Genomic DNA, 17,958 nt, shown 5'->3' with positions numbered 1-17,958 from the left:
CCATAATGCTATGTAGGGAATTATAATGGCGTGGGTTCGAATCCCCAGTGACAGCTGCTGGCTTCCATCTTGTGGGCAGAAGAGAGCAACAAATCCACTCTGGTTTTACTTTGAATTATAAAGGAGTTCTTTAGGGTGCCGTACTCAATCCCCAAAAGAGGCTCGGCCCTTTGGAGGGCTCTTTTAAAATTCACACTAAAATCCAGAGTGATTCTGCTCTAAGATGCAGGCAGCCCCTTCAACATGAGAGCCATCACCCACCACTCCCAGAACCTCAAGCCAGAATCCTGTTAGTGTTCCCTGATGCATGTGATTGTACGTTTTGGGCCATTGTGCAACAAACATACAGGATGAGTTTCCCTTATCCGGAATTCCAAAATCCCAAATATTCCATAAACCAAAATTGTCCACCTGGGTGGCAGAGAGAATGATGCCTTTGCTTTCTGGTGGCTTGGTGTACACAAACGTTATCTCATGCACAAAACTGTTGAAAAATGTTGTGTACAAATTTAACTTCAGGCTATCTGTATAAGGCGTATAAAAAATATAAATGAATGTCATGTTTAGACTTGGCTCCCATTGCCAAGGTATGCCACTATGTACAGTCAGCCCTCTGTATCCACAGATTTTTTCCCCACAGATTCAACTAGGCACAGCTGAAAATACAGTCGGCCCTTCTTATACACGGATTTTTTATACACGGATTCAAGCATACATGGTTTGAAAATGTTCCAAAAAAGTATAAAGTTACCTTGATTTTCCTTTTTTTATAAGGGACACCATTTTGCTATGCCATTACATTTAATGGGACTTGAGCATACATGGATTTTGTTATACACAGGGGATCTTGGAACCAAACCCCAGCGTATAGCAAGGGTCCACTGTATTATTAAAATATATACATTTCAAAAAGCAAACCTTGATTTTGACAATCCATAAAAGGGACACCATTTTACTATCCACTGAATTTACTGGGACTTGAGCATCCATAGATTTTTGGTATCAACAGAAGGGGGTGGGGGTCCTGGAACCAAACCCCATCAGACACCAAGGGCCCAGTGTATATGCAAATACAGTTGTCCCCTCCCCCCCCCCGCCGCCCCACATTTGCAGCTTTGACATTTACAGATTGGATTATTCATGGATTTGATTATTATGTTCTCTCTAGGAATTTCTAGGTCCTCAAGCACAACTCTGCCAGATGTTGACCATAAAGTTACACTAGAGGACTGAAAAATTCCTAGTTAAAATAGTTCTCTAGGCATTTGTAGGTCCTCCAGCATGATTCTATGGTCAGCCTCTGGTGCATGTTGACCACAGAGTTGTGCTGGAGGACACAGAGTTTCCTAGAGAGGTGTTCTCTCAAGTAAAAAAAAATAGTATTTTTCTTTGCATTCCCCCCCCCCCCCCACTTTCACAGGGATCCTGTGTCCCTAGTCCCAGCGAATGCGAGGAGTGCACTGTATTTCAAAATCCAGAAAACTCCAAAATCCCAAACACTTCTGGTCCTTGGCATTTTGGAATGGCAATCCTATGAGTGTCATAGGGTTTTATTAGGCAAGGAGTAGTCAGAGATGGTTTTGCCAGTTCGGTCCTCTGGAATATAGCCTACAGCATCTGGTATTTGTTTGTGATTCCCTATCCAAATACTAAACAGGGCTGACCCTGCTTAGTTTCTAAGATCAAATGGGATCTGGTGCCTTTAGGGAATTTATGCAACATCTATATTGTTAATTTTTCAATTAAGTTAATATTTCTGCTTTAAAGGTTTCTGGGTCTACTTGCACCTGTATTTGGATGTGTGGCATATACTGAAGCTGAGCCCAAAGTACTGCTCAAGTGTCACCCGCTTGGGCTTCTGATCTTTGCAAGTTGCAAAAATGAGGAGTACTTTAAATATGTGTGTGTGTGTGCGCGCGCACATGCGCACACACATATATATGGAATGTCTTAACATTTCCAGAGCCAAGGGGCTTACAAACAGTAGCTAATTTTCCCCCTGTTTGTACAGCATTTTCTATTCCAGCCATTAGTTATGGTAGAAATAATATTTAAAGGTTACAGCCAGAGCAAATCAATCATATACCATCCCCGTTTGATGAAAGAAAAGCCAATCTGGAAAACAAAATTGAACACCCAGCAATTCGGAAACCTAATTGTGGGTAATTCCTAAAGGTGCAACACAATCCTGTTAAAGTTTATTTGATGTATGGGATTAACACTACCTTAATTGACTGCCTTTCTGTTTGCAGATGTTGGTTTGGAAAGGAGCCAGGGAAGTACATAGACTACATCTATCAAGGACCAGTGATTCTTGTTCTGCTGGTAAGAAGTCCCATGGTTCTCGGATTGTACAGCTGGGAATAGTTACTTTTTTGAACACAGCAGTGGCCATGCTCTCTGGAGACTTGTGGTCCAAAACAGTAACTTTCCTAAGCCTGCGTCTGGAAAATAGAAGAGCTGCTGCACAAATGCTCAGGGGTTAGGGGTGTGATTCACTAGAGGCAGTGTGGGCAGTATTGAGCAGAAAGAACCAGTGTTCGAATGAATTCTTCCTATGTTTCTAATAGGAGGCAGCTCTCTATTATTCCCTTGAAAGTGCCAGATTGCTTAGCTAGATCGCTGACATGTTGCCAGGCACATCATTGAATAAACTGCTGCTTTCCACTTAATACATTTGCCCAAAGGTGACAGTTTTTCACTTACATCCTTTTCTCTTCCCTGCTCAGCTTTTCAGTTGTTCTTTCACAACGGAGTGGGGGGAGGAGAAAAACCAGGACCTTTTAAAAGCAGCTGAAAAAGTGAGATGGCAGGGGATTAATTGGCACTTTCCAAGCCAGATAGGGACAGTTGGCATTTATGTTTGCCCACTTGTGGCATGAATGAAGCCCAGGAATTGCACAATTGTTGGATAACCATGAGGAGCCTTTTTCAGTAGATCTTGTGAAAGGTTCCTCTCAAGGCTGGAGCATTTGAGCAGAATACCACCCTTGCCGCCTTGCTGTTACTACAACAGCAGCTCTGTCATCCCACAAGCAAAAAATGCCATGCAGGCCAGCTCCCTTCTGCTGTGCTCTTCTGCTTTTTCATTTTGTTTTACATTAAAGCGGCTTCACGGTTGCCTAGGAGTTTGGCTGCTACCACCAATACTCCCTCCCTTGGAATGAGATTTAATTGGTGTGTGAGTTATGAATGCACCACCGATTTAATACAGTGGGCACAGCTGAGAGGTGACAATGGAGTAGGAAACACAAACCGACAGAGAAGGCCACTCAGCTCTAACCTATATGCCAGGCACAGAGGAGCTCCCCCCCCCCCCCCTGCTCCATAAGTGTCCTTAGCACTTAGAAAGTCAAGGAAGATATTGGAGTGAACATCTATCTGAGACCTCTCTCAGAATATGCTTTCCATGACAGATTTATAATGAGATGTAATGTAAGGTGATGGTCAGTTTTTATTCTTAAACCCAGAATTTGGCTTTTTTCTTTTTATGACATCTTATGCAAATCATTCATAAGACAACCAATTTATCCCATGTTGTTGTAGGGAAGGCTGTAAGATGTGCTTGACAACTGCCTCACTTCTCCACAAAGGTTGTGGCTCTCCTAGTTCATACCCTCTTAATGTTTCACAAAAGAAAACTAGGACTCTTGTGCCTAAATGTTACCGAAAGAAATGTGGTGGCGGGAGGGCTGTAAGGGAGTTATCAGATTATCAGCATTACTTAAGATAATCAGTGTTACTTTAAAAGCTGGGGAAATTAGCTTTTCAAGTAGCTGGGTAACCTTAGGGTCATCTGCACCTGTGTATGCTGGTAATAACTGAGGAGGACTCCAGGCGTGGGTGAATTAAAAGAGTTTTTTATTTGGAAAAATGCTTCACAGTGTGGTCAAGATAACAAAAGGTAATAATGAGGATGAATACACATGCAAAGAGAGGCTGTAACAGTTTGCTTTTGCCTTAGCCTGCTGGGAAGGTCAGGATTCCTACCCATCCTCTCCCTCCTGCAGAGTTAATTGAGTGCAAATTTCTTTTGCATTTTGAACTCAGTTTGCAGTCATTGAAGTTAGAGGAAGACAAAGTTGGAAAGCAGGAGATGAAGAGAGGAACTAATGTACAGAGTGAAGTTTAGCATTTAAAAAAATTACTGGAGGCTCAAACATTTGAAATCATGAAATACTGGAGAATGTGGCTTTTAGAATCATATTACCCTGGTTTGTCTTACATTGAAAATTGTAAGTTACAGAAGTGATAGTGACAGATGTCACGACTGCTCAATGAAAGAAGCAGATTTTTTCATTATTACAGGTGGTATTACTTGTAAAAGAGCCACTGATTCCCAGATAATGGAGATAAGACACTTAATGGGATTTTTGAAAGGCAGTTAATAGTACCAGACCTTACAATGTTTCTCCTAAATTATGTTAAAACAGTGTTACCCAAGAATTTCCCATAATTTTGGATGTATATCTTTAACTGCTGGAAGACTGCACCAGAGCTCCAGAAAGCCATAGGAAGATGGAATGGCTTAGAAATTGTCAGGGATTTCTCCACTTCATTAAATTAAGATCCTGTTACTTTTCTGGTGTATGGTATCGATCATCCTCTTAAAGACCTCTCAGTAGCTATTAGCCATAATGGCTAAATGGGACTTCAGTGTTTCAAAGCCTATAGGCTTGGATACCATTTGCTGGGAAGCTTATAATGGAGACAGGTTGCAAGTCACATTTTCAGATTTTCTGGTTGGCTGCTGTGAAAAGTATGTAGCAGAGCTCAGAAAAGTTATTCGTCAGCCAACCTGACCACAGGCAGAATTCCAGAATTCTATAGTATTGAGCTGTGGTTGTCTAAATGGTATCAAAGTGGATTATTTCTGCAGTGTGAGTGCCATCTAGGTGTATGCTAGGGATGGAAAGAATATTTGAAACAATGGGGAGGTGGTCCAAAAGAATAGTTTCTTGAGTGTTGGAAAACCCTGATGAGAATTTTCAGTTTGGGATTTGTTCTGCATGAAGTTTGTGTGTGGGTTTTTGGGTTAGAAAATAGAATTTTCTCTGCATGAAACAGTTTACTTATGCACAGAAATGGTACTTTCTCTGCAGAAAATGCTGCCTTCTGTGCAAAATAACATGTATCCATTTTGCACAGATTAGGTTCTGAACTGTGAATAATCTTCAAAAACTGTTCGGTTTTTAATGATTATTCTACTTTATACTTGGGTTTGTATGCTGGGGAGGAACTAGAGCTCTCTAGTTGAGAAATTCTAAATGCCCTTCCTTAAATTGCAGATTCCAGGTTTCCATAGGATGAAACCACTGCAGTTAAAGCAGAAAGTAGCACCGCACTTGTGTAGTGTGAATGAACCCCTGTGTTCCCCTTGAGTGCTCTTGAGCATCTTCAGACTGCCTTTTCCTCTGGCAGTATAATCCAATCCAGGCTACACACAGTGAGGATAAGATCTCAATTTATTGCCAAAATCAAGCACAGCAATCAGAGTTATTATCACCCACTGATGCTTTTGCCTTCCTGCTGCTCTTGTTGAAAAGTTCAGGGTCCATGTTCAGCTGAGCTCCTTAAGTAACAGTTTTGTTTTGCCTTTGTCCTCTTTATACCTCCCTGGTTTGTGCAACTCGGCAGCTTGTGCATCTATACTGCAGGGCATCAATCACTCCTGTGGGATAAAGGGAGACTTGCACATTTTACAGCTACACACAGGGATGGTTAAATTGCACCGTTCTCATGGGAGGCTTCAAAGACATGAAAGTAAGTAGAGCAGGCTGCTCAAGCTTAAAGCAAAAAGATCTGGGCCAGTGGCAAGTCAGCACAATTACATATATCTTCTGCTGGGTGAGAATTGTGTTTAGATTTTGGACATCTGGATTTTAGTTGGTTCATGCTGCTATCCATGGATTCATGCAGGTCCTACCTGGACCCCTGATAAATGCTGGGCTAAAAGGTCTCAGAGCCAACATGGTGTAGTGGTTTGAGTGTTGGACTAGAACACTGGGAGATCAGGATTTGAATCCCTGTTTGGCTGTGGAAATCTATAGAGTGATCATGGGCAAATCACTCTCTCTCAGCCTCAGAGGAAGGCAAGGGCATACTACCTCGGAACAAATTCTGCAAAGAAAACTCTGTGATAGGCTCACCTTAAGGTTGCCATAAATCACAAATGACTGGAAGGCACTCAACAACAAAAGTTCTCACATGAAAAGAATCTTAAGAGAATTTTGTAACTCATGGTGCAAAAGGGGTTCCAACTCATTTGGAGGGGTATATCAGCCTGTTGCTGGTGCTAAATAAACATTCAGCTAAGGTGCTCATCAATTATTATTATTATTATTATTATTATTATATCCCGTCTTTCTCCAATTGATGGCACCTTGTGAAGGCCCTCTCCACTTTGGTACCAATCCTCAACAATAAACTCTTTTATCTGTTTCGTTTTGTATTTAAATTAACTGCAATAATTATTATGGAAAGAGCCAGCATGGTATAGTGGTTTGAATGCTGGACTACAACTCTGGAGGGTTTGATTCTCTGCTCAGCCATAAAACCCCCTGCCTGACCTTTGGTGTGTCTCATGCTCTCAGCCTCAGGGGAAAGCAATGGCAGGCCTCCTCTAAATAGATCTTGCGAAGAAAACCCTATGATAGGGTTATCATAAGTCAGAAATGACTTGAAGGCACAACAATAGCAATTATTATCATATTTCAGGTTGGAACCTGAGGGTTCTACTCCATTTGCCGGAAACTCTGGAAGGTTGTAGTAGACCATGACTGCTACCATTTTGGGCAAGTGATGGTAGGCTATTGAGGGGGAGTTAACTGTTTGGGGATAGGTGGAGAGCCTACTCCAAACAGCATTTTCTTATGCCAGAAAAGGGTTTTAACCATGCTAACATGTTGGGGGAATTGAAAATTACTGGCCAGAATCCTAATCTTCATCCTAACTACAGTCGGCTCTCCTCTTCCACAAGGTTCTGTTCACAGACTGGAGCATCCATGGATGGCCCTGCCCTGTCCTCCCCAACGGTGGCACATGTACATGGCCACACCAACGCAGTTGCATTCTCATCACACCTTCATTGAGGAGAATGGGACTTGAGGTCCCATGGAATTTGCCATCCACAAGGGGGTCCAGAATGGAACCCTTGCTCCTGTGGATACAAAGAGCTGACTGTATAATGATGTTGCTCCATCATTGTAGTTGTGACTGATTATGCCCTTCCTAACCTCCCTTGACAGACTGGCAGCACCAACCAAAATGTTTTTGAGATGGTAGCAATCAGAACACAGGGGAATGACATCTACAGTGTATCCCCAGTCATAGGGGTGCCTTGGAAGAGGCAACAGGAGAGACCCTTGGGGTCCTGTCACAACTGCTTGTCTCAAGGCATCCTTGATGCTACAAACATCATTTCCCAAGACTCTGATCTCCAGCACCTCAGAAGCACTTCAGTCAGGACATTACCAGGCATTGAAAATAGGTTTTGGTCTGACCATAAATGTGAATCCCTGCCAAAGGGATTCCAAGTTATGATATTGTCCTGTTTATGATGTTATAACTGCTGAGCAAGATCACACCATTCTCTCATTTTTTTATGAAATACAATTGGCCCTGTGTATCCATGGATTCAGCTACCCACCACTTGAAAATATTTAAAAGTATATAAATTCACAAAGCAAACCTTGATTTTGCTATTTTATATAAGGGCCCCAATTTACTTTGTCATTGCAAATGATGGGACCTGAGCATCCATGGATTTTGCTATCCATGGGGGGTTCTGGAACAAAATTTCAGTGGCTACCAAGAGCCCACTGTACTGGGAGTTCATGCTTTGGGGTGGCTGTGGGAGTCTGAAAGGCAATACTGGAAGACCCCCAAAGGGCCACATGCAGCCTCAAGACTGCACAGTGTGCACTCCTGTAGTATGCGGTTGCCTTTATATAACCTGTCAGCTCCCTCTTGCATCTTTGATTGAGAGACAGCAATTTAAGAAATGAGATAAACATTTTAAGAAATAGGATAAATAAAGATTACCAACTTTTTTTTTTTTTTGGTGGAGAGTTTGAAACACAGGGCTGAAGCTCTGAGTGGCAGCCTCATGTCACATCTAATTCTGCACTAGAAGGAGGAGACAAGTGGATACAAATGTGTTGCAAATTATGCATAGCAACCCTGTGCCAGATAGAAGCGAAGCAATCTGTTGTGTAGGCACTTCCCAAGCAACTCCATCTGCTCTGTTGCAAGGGGACAAGGAAGGGAGGGGACTGAGAAATGCCATGGATTAGCTCAATATTCTCTGTTACATCCCTTGAAGCATTTGAGTTCTGACAGAGTTCCAAATCAGATAGTATTGCTCAGAAGAGGATGAGAGGAGATTAAGAGCCTTATCACATGAGAAATCAAAGCAGAAATGGTGCTGGAGAGTACAGGCTTTGTCCGTGCCTTACCAAATTACATTATAGTACTTCAGTTCTCTTCCCATGAGAGACAGTAACAAAAGCGCACCTTTTTTCTAACTGGAAAAATCCATTCAGAAAAAGACACAGTTTCACAACCATCTCTCATGGGAAGAGAACTGAAGCACTACAACATCATGCAGCAAGGCATGGAGAAAGCCACTACTCTCCTGCTTGATTTGCACTTTGTTTTCTCTTGTATGGCTCTAAATCCCACTCAGCCCGCTGTTTCCCACAGTGAAGAGGTTATGATCAGAGGAAGTGACGATCAGAGGAAGCAAACCACACAAGCCATAGACTTTCATGTGCTACTGTCACCCAGTATTTTGTATTCCTCGACATACTGTTACTAAACCTGGAATTTCATCAGTGTATCGTCATATCGTATCGGGACTCAGACTAAGACCGGGCTTAGATAGTGAGTGCCAACAGAAATGAAAGCGTAATTGAACCGCAGAGAAATGATACCACTTTAACTGACCTGGAATCCTGGAATTTATGGTTTTCTGAAGTACTTTGCATTTTCTGCCAGAGTGCTCTTGTGTTGTAATAGCAAGGATGCTAAATATCCCACCAAACTACAAATCTCATCGTTCTATAGGACTGAACCATGTCAGTTCAAGTGGTCTCAAACTGTTATAGTGGTATAATTATATTATAATTATTATACTAATTTCTATAGTAATTTCTGATACATTCAACATTCAATGACTCATGAGCGTGAATGTTTCAGAAAATTAAAATAGAAAATGGCAGCTTTGGAAAAGATGGGAACAGAGTACAGTGGAGATGGGAATAGCTAGCTGGATGGCTGTGAACCTGGACAAAAGAAGTCCTGTTAGAAGGTATGGCTACACGGCAACATTTATTTGCAGATCCTACTATTACTAGACTAGGCTTGGAAATGATTAGTTACATTTAGCTGGCCATGGACCAGTTAATTACCCTACTCCCCACCCCAGCAGTTTAATGGGTAAAACGGAAGATTGACAGCATGTACTAGTTAAATTTAACTAGTTATGTACTCATTTGTGCTTCCTTTTTTCTGAATGAGTGGGAAGGCAGCAGAAATATTTATTCTAGGAGCACATAAGAAATATGCCAGAAATGCTGAGAGGTACTCAAAAATATTTCTGATTAGCCACTTCTGTGTTCTCTAAGTGGAATGATCACATCTTTCCTTATTCACCCTTTCCAATCCAGATAAACAATTTGTGGTGTTTGATGAACAAATGAAGAGCATATATGTTAATGGGGAAAGATGATGCAGATCAGTGACCAAAGTTACTTGATTGGCTTGATAGATCCCATGCTGATTGTTTCCTTTTATGTTAAACTACAAATCCCAACATCAGATTATCGGATTTATAGCATCCCAAGCATGCCACATTGGGAGAGTCAGATTAAAAGCTCACAAAGAGGCTCTTGGCCAGTTTATCATATCTCCTTTCTAGTTCTAAAAGCGTTCTCCTACCACATCTTAACCAGTGAAACCAGAAATACACAATTCTTTCACATTCTTCAGTGCAAAGCTACAAAGAAATAGTAGATTATGAAAGAAAAAGAAACTTGAATTGTGTGTCTGCTCAGCATACATCTCATACGTCATATCATGGATATTTCTCTCACTTATGCCAAGCTGTTGAGGGTTCAGTTTTTCTGAACTAGCCCTGATCTCCATAACAACCACTGTGAAGTGAAGAAAGCACCCTGAATCCCTCTCAACAGGAAAACACACACACATTGACTATGTGCAGCTCACTCTTTTGTGTCATTCAAGAGCCACAACAGTTGCACATAAATGTTGCAGGAATCTTGTAGCACCTTTGAGGTCCACTATGTGAAATAAATTCCATCATGAGCGTTCATAGACTTGGTCGACTTCCTCAAATGCATGGAGTGAAGAGTTGCCCCGGAAGGACCTTAATCATCAGATGATACGAATAGCCATAGAAATGCATAACTTGTGGCTATGGGGTTGAGGCAACAGGTTCAGTTTTCACCATGTTCCTTGAAGGTCAAAGGCAGGAGGGAAAGATATTGTCTAAAGCCAGGATGAGCGAATGACTGGTGGAGGGAGTTTTGGCTGGAAACCAGAAAGGAGATATAATGGAGCCTTGGTGGCGCAGTGGTTAAATGCCTGTACTGCAGCCATTCACTCGAAACCACAAGGTTGCGAGTTCAAGACCAGCAAAAGGGCCCAAGCTCGACTCAGGCTTGCATCCTTCCGTTCACCGCTATGATCTTTGGAATAGCGGTATATAAATAAAACAAATTTATTATTATTATTATTATTATTATTATTATTATTATTATTATTATTATAAACTGACATATCTCCTTCCAAGCCAAAAAACCCTCCACCATTCACATGGTCATCTACCCACCCTGGCCTTGGGAAACAACTTTCCACCTGTGGTTTCTTCAGGACCTACAGAATTGTAAGCATCCATTTGTCAATTCAAATAGACAGGCTGAGGAGAGGAAAGAGGAAAGGAATTAAAATGTTGTCTCACTGTTGCTGGAGCACTGGTATATCTAGCTCAATAATGAATGCCCTCTGACATCTCACAGACGAAAAATGGGAACTGTATGGCCAGCCAACATCACAGTGTAGTCAAGATGGCAAAAGATATTGAGGAAGAACAGACAAGCTAGGAGAGGCTGCAGCAGTTTGCTGTTGCCTGAGTCTGAGTCTGAGGAAGGGCAAGATTCTGCAAGGAAAGGTATAATCTTGTACTGGTACTGAGGCTGAAACATAACGGTAGAAAAAATGTGATGATTAATGTGTTGAATTTGCGTAATGAGAATGCAAATTAATAATATGTATAATAATTTGCATTATATGTAGATTAGCTGTCTGGATATTAGGGGCTGGAATATGGCAACCCTACTTGCAGTGGCAGTAGGCGGCACAGTGGGATGCTTGTGCGAAGCCACCCAGCATTGCTTCATAGGACCCAAGATAATAGCGGGACTTTGGGACAGTCTGAGGCCAGAATAGTAATCTCCGCAATATTCTGGCCGATGCAGACCTAGCCAAAGTCTGCCCTAGAGTGAGCCAGATCTGTGCTTTCTAGCACAATGATATAGCACAATGTTCTCAGCAGTGACTCGCACCAGTTCTTCAAGGATTCAGGAAGGATTGTTTCTTTGCACAACCTGGAAACCTGGACTTCACCACCAAATTTCTGGATGCTAAATATGTTCTCTGTCTCTGAGCTACAACTTTTTCCATCACCCAGATTCTCCTACCAGTTAGTCAAGTTGCAAAATGCCTTTATTCAGAAATCATCGCATCCCTTGCCACTCTGGCAACATCCTTAGCATGAATCTAAAGGGATCCTTTTTTTAATGAAATGCTTCGTTTTTTAAAAGAACTATCTGGAAACATAAGAACAAAATGGAAAGAGAAAGGCTGAAGAAGGGGAGAGGTGAATGCCAAGGCAATTTGGAAGGGTAATTAAAGAGAATGTTTGGATGCAAGGGAGCATTAGTTCAGCAAGGTCAAGCTGACAGTATGCAATGCTTCAAAGCGCTGGTTGCTCTGCATTTGGCTTGGATTATGTAATAATAAAAGAAGCAAAAGAAACAGAAAGGTCTAAGAAAAATTGTTAGCAAAATAAAACATACAAATAATTTCAGTATCTAAAATACATTCAAAGAGTGCAATGACAAAGAATTCCCTTCTATCAAAATATACAGTGTATAAACAATGCAATACACTGCAGATGTGCACGGAAAAGAGAAAATATCTTAACACCCAAACACATTTCGACATATATCTTCCTCAGTGGTAAAGCAAAGCTAAAAAATGGGAATGTAGTAAAATGAGTTGTTTTATGGACAGAGTGTAGGGTAGATATACAGTATTGATCCTGGATGGTTATTGTACCAGGTAGTAAAAAAACTGAAGTGCTGTTTAGCAGAGCACAGAAACATTGGCTGTCATTGACAATCAGTGTTACGAATGTGTAACCTAGAGCTACACATTCATAACTGATTTGTATCCACGATCCTTATGTAATCAAAAGTGTAAGGATTATATAGGGATTATAAAAATCCTCCAATCCTGATTTACCAGATGCTGCGAGCGATGGGGGTCTGTTCTCGTGTCAACTGGGACACTGCAGACTGACATTTACACTCTCCTTCCATCTGTGATCTCTAGTGCAACAATCAGAAGTAAGATCCCTGTGGCAATTTCTGCTTGCACTAGAGATCACTGGAAGGAGAGGGTGGAAGCAATAGTCTGCTGCATCCCAATCAACAGTATTATTATTATTATTATTATTATTATTTTATCCCGCTTCTCCAAAAACATTGAAGTGGCAGGTCAGGAGATGCTGCTTAGTTAAGCGTAGAATTTTGGCCATAATTCTTTCTGGGCAATAACTGCCAAAATCCCACAGTCAGCATGGATACTGGGAGCAGCAATCCAAAAATTTATCAATTAGAATTATGTTGGTATCATATACACATGTACCTTCCCCTAGAGAAGTGGTTTGTGTGTGGGTCTACAGCTCTGGAGACCAGGGTTCAATTCCTCAATTGTCCATTGAACCCACTGGGTGACCTTGGGCAAGTCACATGCTCTCAGCCTCAGTGGCAAACCACCTCTGAACAAATCTTGCCATGAAAACCCCATGAGGAGTTTTCACCTTAGGGTTGCCATAAATTGGAACTGACATGAAGGCACACAACAACAACTACAACAATATAGTAGGTACAGTGGATGTCACATTGTGCAACTGAAAGTCAATTAATTTTTTAATTAATTTTTTTATAGAGAAGCTGGCCCTGATCCTCTCCTGATGTAGGATCCTGGCCCTTATTTTCCAATGGAAGGGAAATGCAAACTGCCGCTCCTGCTGTTCCTTAAAGGAAATGCTACACATAGCAAGAGTGGTTACTTTCCAGAGCATCATAGAATAGCACTGGCCCATGGCCTGGAAGTGACTGTGAACTTTATCGCATGGGCCCTGGAACATCCTAAAAAGGGGTCATTCTGGGAACACCACCAATGCCACCGGATGTTCCAATTGCATCCTACATCCGTTCCAGGGGGCGCGATTTATGAAAATTGTTCCCAAGTGTTCTGAGAAATCATGCCCCCTGGAATGGATGTAGGATGCAATTGGAACGTCCGGCGGCAGTGGCGGTGTTCCCAGAATGACCCCTTTTTAGGACGTTCCAGGGCCCGTGCGATAAAGTTCACAGTCACTTCCAGGCCACTGGAACATCCGGTGGCAGCGGCAGTGTTCTAGTGTGCGGTAAACTGTGTTCTAAGCCCCATTCCATCCCCAGAACGACCCCTTTTTAGGACACAATAGGCTCGTTCCATGGCCCGTGCGATAAAGTTCTGTGTTACCCATCTTTTGACCTTCTGCAAACATCCAGACTTAGCTGGAGAGCCTTCTGGAAAGACTCATTATGTGTCAGAGAACAGGCATGCCAGAAAGGCTAATGCATTCCTTCTCAACCCCCCCCCCCCCAACACACTTTTTTATCTTGGCCCTTTTCCCAAAAGCGTATCAATCTCTCAGCTAGAGTGAATCAGCCGAAAGAGTTTGCAGTAATGAAGAGGAGAAACCAGCATTTTGCTCGTCTCCAAGGACAGAAATGAATCTATTATAGGTCCGACCTCATCTTTCTTCCCACAACAACGGAAGTCTCTTAGTTGAGAAAAGCCTACTGTGTCACTTCTAGTACTGCTTTTTTTAAAAAAAACCACGCAAATTCTTCCTTCCTTTTCCCAGATTGATACACACAGAATTCTTCTATCTGGAATAAGACTTTGGGAGAATACACTTGGTGTGTATATGAGTGCATGTGCCTTCAAGTCACCTGTTGACTTATGGTGACTCCATGAATTTCATAAGGTTTTCTTAGGCAAGGAATACTCAGAGGTGGTCTTGCCAGTTTCTTTCTCTGAAATATCACTTACAACCCCTGGTATTCATTGGCAGTCTCCCATTTAAGTACTAACCAAGGCTGACCGTGCTTAGCTTCCAAGATCGGACAGGATCTGGTGCCTTTAGGGCATCTAGACCTCATATGATGCAAGGGGAATATGATAAGTTAGCACTGGGAACCTTGGACTGAAGCCTTAATTCTTCAGATTAATGCTTCCTCGGTGCATGAACTTGAACTAATTAGAACTAATTTCTTGCTTTATCTGCTCATTTACTTAATTAATGTATATCCCATCTTTTCCCCAATATGGGCCCCCAGAGGGTCATAGAGGATGGGTTAAAACAAAGAAACAGTAAAAGCAATTTACCATGCAAACATTTCTAAACCAGGAATTTTATTAAAACTAGTGATTTCAACAGAGCTGGAAAGCACTTAACATGCAATAAAGGTAAAACTACAGCACACCCATCATAAGATGCTTCTGCAACAGTCAGTTGATAGCCTGGCTGTCAATCCAGTCTGGATTTTAATCTGGCATTGAAGGGAGCAATCCCAAAATGCTGACGTTTTTGGGGAAAGGATTGAATAGGTTCTTCAAAGTTCAGGTAAAACCTGGAATGAATTCAACACCTCACAGACTTGGCAGCCACCAGCTGCCACTGGAAACATGCAAATGTTGTTCTCCTATGAAGGAAGCAAAATTACATGACATGACATGAAAAATTATAGACCTGTTTCCCATCTGCCATTTTTGAGAAGGTGATCGAGAGGGCTGTCACTCTTCAGCTCCAAGTGGTCTTGGATAAAGCCGATTTTCTAGATCCATTTCAAACTGGCTTCAGAACGGGATTTGGGGTGGAGACTGACATGGTCACCTTAACTGATGACCTCCATCTAAGCATCGACAGAGGAAGCGTGACCCTGTTGGTGCTTCTAGTCCTCTCAGCGGCATTTGACACAATAGACCATGACATCCTCTTGGAACGCCTGAGAGAGTTAGGAATTGGAGGCACGGCTTTGCAGTGGTTCCGTTCCTTCCTCTCAGGTAGATCCCAGAGGGTGATGATCGGGGACAGTTGCACCTGAAAAACAGAGCTTAATTGTGGCGTCCCTCAGGGCGCCATCCTGTCCCCAATGTTATTCAACATCTATATGAAACCGCTGGGAGAAATCATCCGTAGACATGAAGCGGGGTGTTATCAGTATGCTCATGACACCCAAATATACTTCTCCATGTCTCAGTCATCAGCAATGACGGCAGATGGCATTTCTCCCCTCAATCAATGTCTTGCATCAGTAATGGACTGGATGAGGGAAAACAAGCTCAAGCTGAATCCAGACAAAACAGAAGTACTTACGGTAGGGGCCCCCAAACCAGGTATCGGGCTGCAACCTCCAGTCCTAGAGGGGTTCACGCTCCCCTCAAAGGACTGTGTTCGCAGCTCAGGGGTGCTTCTCGACTCGTCGCTTCAGATGAGGAATCAGGTGAATGCAACAGTCAAGAGTGCCTGTTATCAGCTTCGGCTGATACTTCAGCTGTGCCCTTTCCTGGAACTTGGTGACCTCGAAACTGTAGTACATGCGCTGGTAACCTCAAGACTTGATTTTTGCAATGTGCTCTACATGGAGCTACCCTTGTGCCTAGTCTGGAAACTTCAACTGGTGCAGAATATGGCAGCCAGATTGATTACAGGAACAACTAGGAGTGACCATATTACACCTATATTAAAATCACTCCACTGGCTGCCTATTCATTTCCGGGCACAGTACAAGGTGTTGGTCATTACCTTTAAAGCCCTCCATGGCTTGGGCCCAACCTACTTAAGGGGTCGCCTCCTTCCGTACAATCCGCCCCATACCCTCAGATCCTCTGGGAGGAATTTGTTGCAGTCCACAAAGACCAGATTGACGGCAACCTCCCAGAGGACTTTTTCCACCATGGAATGGCCTGCCAAACGAGATCCATCAAATTGCCAACCTTGAGAGCTTCAAGAAAGCTGTCAAGACGGATCTCTTCTGGCAGGCCTTCCCGGAATAGAACCAGGCCACATAAAGATCCCCCCACAGATGTATATAAGTGAAGACTCTGCTCACCGTTATTCTATTATTGCATTATTGTTTTTAGATTTTATTGTCTGTAATTTTAATCCTTTTTTAAGGGGGGGTGGAAATTGTATATATTGTTGTATTTTTTTAAAGGTTGTATGCCGCTTTGATGTGGTAACAAAAAGCGGGATATAAATTAAAGTTTTATTTATTATTATTATTCATTATTTGCTTGAAGAGGATGAGATGTTCATTCTGTTACATACTCCATTGGATCTTGTGATTTGCACCTTGTGCTTTGTCCACAGAAGTAACTGATCCCCTGCCAGAAAGTGGGGATCAGTTAGCAACTATTAAGCTGTATTCTTCAGTTCCTGCTTTTGATGATATTAGTGCTCCAACTGGAACAACTGGTCCAGCCAATGGTCATTCTATTAAACCAAAAATTCAGAACCTTTCTGGTTGTGGTGAGGGTGTCCTGAAACCTCTCCAGGACACACCACCAGGGTCTGCCTGGCCATTGTCAAGGTTTCTACCCAAATTTGGTGGCAATTGTGACACCTCTCCATGGGAAAGTGGCAGAGTGCCCTCCTGCATCATAGAGCCCTGCTCAGTACAGGACAAAGAGTCTTCTTTCAGAAGGGAAAGAAAGGCCAAAGAGAAGGGTTACTGCACCATCATTGCCAAGGACAATTCCACTAGTGATAGCAGCTAAATAGAGTGTGTGGGAGCACAACAATGATTCTGGGGGCCATATATAGCCCATCAGTCTCATGTTGTCCACACCAAAGCTTGGGAAAGTCACGTTCTTGGATGACAATCCTCCAACTGGTGCAGCCTGTGACATTAATGCAAATTGGCTCTCGTGACATAGGAGGAGGGGAGATGGTCTTCATAAGACATAACCAGGGGTAGCCATGTTGGTTCTACAGCAAAGTACGATAACATCCAAAATCCACAAAACAGATATATCTTTATTGGAACAACCAAAAGGCACAAAATACATCATGCAAGTCTTTTAAGATCCACTGGTGGCTTCATAAGGCAAAGGTGTTAAAAAAATCATATAGGAGAATGAAAGAAAAAAGTTCCAGTGTTGGAGTCAGAGGGCTACATTTTGTCAACATGTTGTTATTGTTGCTCTTAGTTAAGATGATATGGAGGGATATCCATGTAGATGGAAGCCATTCCTCCCTTTTGGCCATGTGGACTTTCCAGGACTTTTTGACTCACTGTCTCCCTATGCTTGTGCATTTGGTTTCATGTGCAATTTCACCTTTGATAGTGCATTCCAGGGCCCTTCTCACACTAAACATTTATGGCACTGTGGTTCCATTTTAACTGGATGCTGTAGAATCCTGGGGTTTGTAGTGTAAGGAGGCACTAGAGCTCTCTGGCTGAGAATTTCAAATACTGTGTTCCTCACTAAACTGCAAATTCCAGGATCCCATAGGAAGGACTCATACCAAATTCAGTGATACAAAGTTGCCATCCAGCACAAGGGTTACACAACCACAATTAGTGTGTAACT

The 17,958-nt window shown here is 42.3% G+C and overlaps 1 protein-coding gene across 5 annotated transcripts in view; it reads left to right on the top strand.

Moving 5' to 3' along the window:
- The window catches only part of LOC149310101 (corticotropin-releasing hormone receptor 2-like), a 172,690-nt gene that overhangs the window by 136,761 nt on the left and 17,971 nt on the right, over window positions 1-17,958 (top strand). For all 5 annotated transcript variants that reach the window (XM_089533697.1, XM_089533699.1, XM_089533698.1 and 2 more), the window contains one exon: window positions 2,253-2,325. In XM_089533697.1, coding sequence (XP_089389823.1) covers window positions 2,253-2,325 — 73 coding nt within the window. The remainder of the gene's footprint in view (window positions 1-2,252; window positions 2,326-17,958) is intronic.

This window comes from Sceloporus occidentalis, unplaced genomic scaffold (assembly GCF_023333645.1).
Source record: "Sceloporus occidentalis isolate IW3139 unplaced genomic scaffold, rSceOcc1.0.p SCAF_7, whole genome shotgun sequence".
In the NCBI taxonomy this organism is placed as follows: domain Eukaryota; kingdom Metazoa; phylum Chordata; class Lepidosauria; order Squamata; family Phrynosomatidae; genus Sceloporus; species Sceloporus occidentalis.
Note: the sequence above shows the minus strand (reverse complement) of the source record. Positions and strands in the feature narration are given on the sequence as shown.